Raw genomic sequence first — 4,208 nt, forward strand, 5'->3', positions numbered from 1 at the left:
TTGAAATTTTGAGCGGGAAAATTCGCTTAGGAGGGGCTCAGCAATTGCCACGTGGCAATTGGGTACTTATTTATTAGGATAGAAGATTAGTTTCTCATTTGATTAATTATTTAACATGTCGTTTTTAAATTTGATTAATTACTTAAGATGTTCACAATTCTCCTTCAACTACAACTAGTTGGATACAAATCTTTAAAATAACTTTTTCTATTATATAATACAATTCAAACAAATAACATCATGCTTCCATGAATTCAGACTTCAACAAGTCCATATGTTCGATTGCTATTTTATTCCTTAAGCAACCGAAAACCCAAAAAAAAATAAAGAAAAACAAACCCAGAAGAACAAAAAAATGAAACAAAATCATTGTTTTGGGGCTTGAAACCGAATTTATAATTTCAGTATCAGTCTAATAAACCGAAACAAACCAAAATATGCCCATTTCATCACCCCTTAAAAACAAGTTAATACTTGTAGTCCTTGACATGAAGGCTCTCCGAAGCGCCCTCACTCAAGGCTCCACCACCCTGATATTTCCCAAGTGTCGCCTCAGAATTCGCCTTGCACCTAGCCAAAAACGCCTCCTGAGCCTTCTTAACATTCTCTTCTTTTCCACCCCAAGCCTTAAGTGTACTCTGTTGTAGGGCACGTCCAAATGAAAAAGTCAAACTCCATGGCTTCTTTGCATCATACTTATTCATAGCATTAAGGTTAATCGTAGCCTCCTCCTCACTCTGACCACCAGACAAAAACACCACGGCCGGGACCGCTGGCGGCATGGTTCGTTGCAGGGCTCGAACCGTGTACTCCGCCACCACCTCGGGTGAAACCTTTTTGGAGTCCGACCCTGGTGTGACCATGTTGGGTTTCAAAAGAGTACCTTCTAGAAGGACTTTATTGTCATTTAGGGCTTTGTAGCATGCGGCAAGGACACGTTCGGTGATATCAGCGCATTTGTTGATATCGTGGGGCCCGTCGACCAGGATTTCGGGCTCCACGATTGGGACAAGACCATTTTCTTGACAGATGATTGCATATCGGGCTAGCCCGTATGCATTCTCATTGATGGCGAGCTGTGATGGCTCGTTCTGGCCGATTTTCAGCACAGCTCGCCATTTGGCGAAACGGGCGCCGGCCTTATAATACTCGGCGCACCGTTGGCCTAGACCGTCGAGACCAGTGGTGGTGGTCTCGCCGTTGGTCCCGGCTAGCTCGACTGTGCCCTTGTCGACTTTGATTCCGGGTAGGACTTTGGCTTCCTTCATCACATCAACAAAGAGCTTTCCTGCAAAAGTTGATATAAAATTTTTAATGCTACAAGAAGATGATGATCCTGTAATAGTAATAGTAAGGATAAAATGGAAATAACAATATGCCTGCAGCAGTCTTTTGGTAAAGAGTTTCCTCATAGAGAATAATGCCACTGATGTATTGGAGAGCACCAGGGGTGCAGAAAAGAAGCTCACGAAGAGCTCTTCGGTTTGCCTCATTATTCTCGGTATTGATGCTGGCAAGACGTTTTCCTATTGTCCCGGTTGACTCATCAGCAGCTAGGATACCCTTGCCAGGTGTACCAATGTAGGTAGCATTGGCAATAAGTTCATCTGATAAGAAAAATATTCATGGAATATTAGAAAATTAGTTGAAACTGTGCAAAATCTTGATCATGTCTATTAATCTTTTGAGTCTAATCGGGACATTGTAATTTTAAAATAATATACCCAATTATAGCCGTGAAAATCTTTCTAGTGGATAACCTTGCTATGATTTGATAACTTTTTCTAAAATACAATGTTGTAGGAAGAAATGTAAACCATAAGGTATATTGAACAAATCAATAAAAATTTATTTCTACTTTCATTATAACAAGATAAAAAGTTAAGTTATAGGGGAAATAATCTCTTGATCCCAGAAGAAGACTTGTTTGAAGTTATCAAAAGAACATGCATAATGCAAATAAACAAACATGTTGCAGGTTGAATATCCAATTTTCCACGTATATGGAAAACGAAAATGAAAAACGGAAAATCATATAACAGTTGCTTAGAAAATCATCGTGTTAATAAAAGAAGGAATGTCTTACTGAAACCTAGGAATGACCAATAAAACAAGTTTGGTTTCAAAAAGCAATAAAAACGATTCTTCACAAAAACAGATCCATATACACATGAAAAGGAAATGAATTCATTTAAAGGCATTAATTAGTAAGTCCCAAAACCGATCCATGAAAACCATTTCGACATGTTAATTGCAACTTATTGCCAAAAGTACATAATACAAAGTTATCAACTAAGTGATAGAGAGAATCTAATCACCGAATGCATTAAGTAATCATCCAAGATCTCTTCTGTAAATTAAATTGCGTTGATGAAGATTACTCATCATTAAATGTAATTTAGATATTACACCATCAATTAAAAGCCAAATTGAATAAATAAATCTTCCAATTGATTAAATCTGATCACGTAAAAAGGGTCTAAAAGAAAATGAAGACAATAACAAAAGAAAATGCATGAAATGGTGAAATGAGAGGAGTGAATTAGAGAGGGATGAAGACGATACCAGCGTACTTTCCCTTGTAGCAAGACATGTTCGTGGGCGTTTGATGTTTACAGAATAGAGAATGGGAAGAATGGCGTTGGTTGAATGATGTCGAAGGGCTTCTTTTTAAAGAGAAGAAAGAGCCATGGGAATTGCTGTTTTTAGTTGGTCTCCTGTCAAGAAACCGATTTCGAAGGCGGGTTTCTTTCCGTTTGACCATTTCCCTCCTTTACTTAATCTCACGGTGTCTCCTTTTTTCACTCTTATTTTTTTATTTTATTTTCTTGGGAATTTTCTCAAAACAACCCTAGTATGAATATGAAGTGTCTAAGATATTTCAAACAACAACATCTTTCTGCAAATATGTTGATCTTTTTTATTTGTTGTCAAAAATATCGTTAGAAACGTTAATGCTTATGATTGATGACTTGTTTTTATTGGGTTTTGAATATGAATACGTTAAAAGCATCGAGATTATTATGATACGGGTGAATTTTAAAGCTTGTGTATATATGTTTATTGAGAAATTTTTAAAAGTAATTAACCTGATTAAATTTTATACTTTGTTGGATAATTAAAGGTAGGAGAATTCACACAAACGTTATATAATAATCATAGTAGTCCTTAAATTTTTTTATTGCTTTATGAAGAAACAAAATCATTTTTTCCGGGTCTATTAGGTCATTTTGGAAAATTAAAAGGGGTAAGCCGATAACATTTTTGTCATCTCATTTTTTTTGGACGTGACAATATTATCATGTTCCTTTAGTCTCCTTTACCAATCTCAAATTGCTTCATCCTCTACATTTATTACTGGTATGCCTTCTCTCTCCCTCTCTCTTTCTCTCTCACTAGAATCATTATAAAGATTTTGTATTTCTAGATTTTAGATGTTTCGATTTACATGGAAATGATGAGGATGAAGTCAAATACTTGGATTTTGATTTTGGGGTTCTTCTAATTCTTGATTGAAACAAGGGCGATGAAGTAAACTTCATGGGTTATAGGGAACTCAAGCACTTTACAAATAGTTGCAACCCATCAATTCCAATTCCGGTACATTTACATAGAAAGGAGATCGAATTTTTTTGAAGCAAGAAGCAACAGGCATTTCATCATTTTACAGATGGTTGTCAAACAAGTATACGAAAATAGTAGTGAATGCGGTGGAATACGAAAATAGTAGTGAATGCGGTGGAGACGATGGAGGAGCAAAACGGAACTCTACCAAAAGTGATACCTATGTTGCCATGAGAGATGAAGCTAAACACAATCATTGAACTTAACCGGAGAGCTCTCTTTTTTCCCTAACGTTCTTGTCTTCTTCTTTCTCTCTCTAATCGGATTTCTCAACTACAAGGCCGGTCTAGACGGTGGGCAACCCGGACGACCGTTCAGGGCCCATGTCTCTAAGGGCCCAAAATATTTGGCTATATATTCTATATATTAAAAAAAATTGTACAACTTCCCAAATTCTAATTTAACCAAAACTGAAATTATCTCAAGAAAATAAAGAAATTTATCTTGATCGATGCTAATTGAACGCGCGTCTGGGAAGGGTAGGAACAGATGAAGATCCTAATTGGAAATTAGAATCGAATCGACATCATCAATAGCTGAATCGGCATCTACATGTTTCAGGATATTGTGCATTGTCGGCATCT

The 4,208-nt window shown here is 36.7% G+C and overlaps 1 protein-coding gene across 1 annotated transcript; it reads right to left on the minus strand.

Annotated features, from left to right (window-relative positions):
• Positions 1 to 244: 244 nt before the first annotated feature.
• Positions 245 to 2,652, minus strand: LOC111880432 (fructose-bisphosphate aldolase 6, cytosolic). Its single transcript, XM_023876868.3, has 3 exons — positions 2,566 to 2,652; positions 1,380 to 1,607; positions 245 to 1,288 (listed from the first exon to the last, which is right to left on the minus strand). The coding sequence occupies exons 1-3, from the start codon at positions 2,591 to 2,593 to the stop codon at positions 468 to 470; spliced, it is 1,077 nt and encodes a 358-aa protein (XP_023732636.1). The 5' UTR covers positions 2,594 to 2,652; the 3' UTR covers positions 245 to 467.
• Between the last annotated feature and the right edge of the window lie 1,556 nt (positions 2,653 to 4,208).

The sequence above is a fragment of the Lactuca sativa genome, chromosome 6 (genome assembly GCF_002870075.4).
Source record: "Lactuca sativa cultivar Salinas chromosome 6, Lsat_Salinas_v11, whole genome shotgun sequence".
NCBI lineage: Eukaryota > Viridiplantae > Streptophyta > Magnoliopsida > Asterales > Asteraceae > Lactuca > Lactuca sativa.

Bases quoted from the DNA above. Each gene is read 5' to 3' on its own strand.
- LOC111880432 (XM_023876868.3), bottom strand. From the start codon at position 2,593: ATGTCTTGCTACAAGGGAAAGTACGCTG. The intron at 1,608-2,565 runs GTATCGTCTTCA...TTTTCTTATCAG, and splicing joins CTACAAGGGAAAGTACGCTG to ATGAACTTATTGCCAATGCT. The intron at 1,289-1,379 runs GCATATTGTTAT...CAACTTTTGCAG, and splicing joins TTACCAAAAGACTGCTGCAG to GAAAGCTCTTTGTTGATGTG.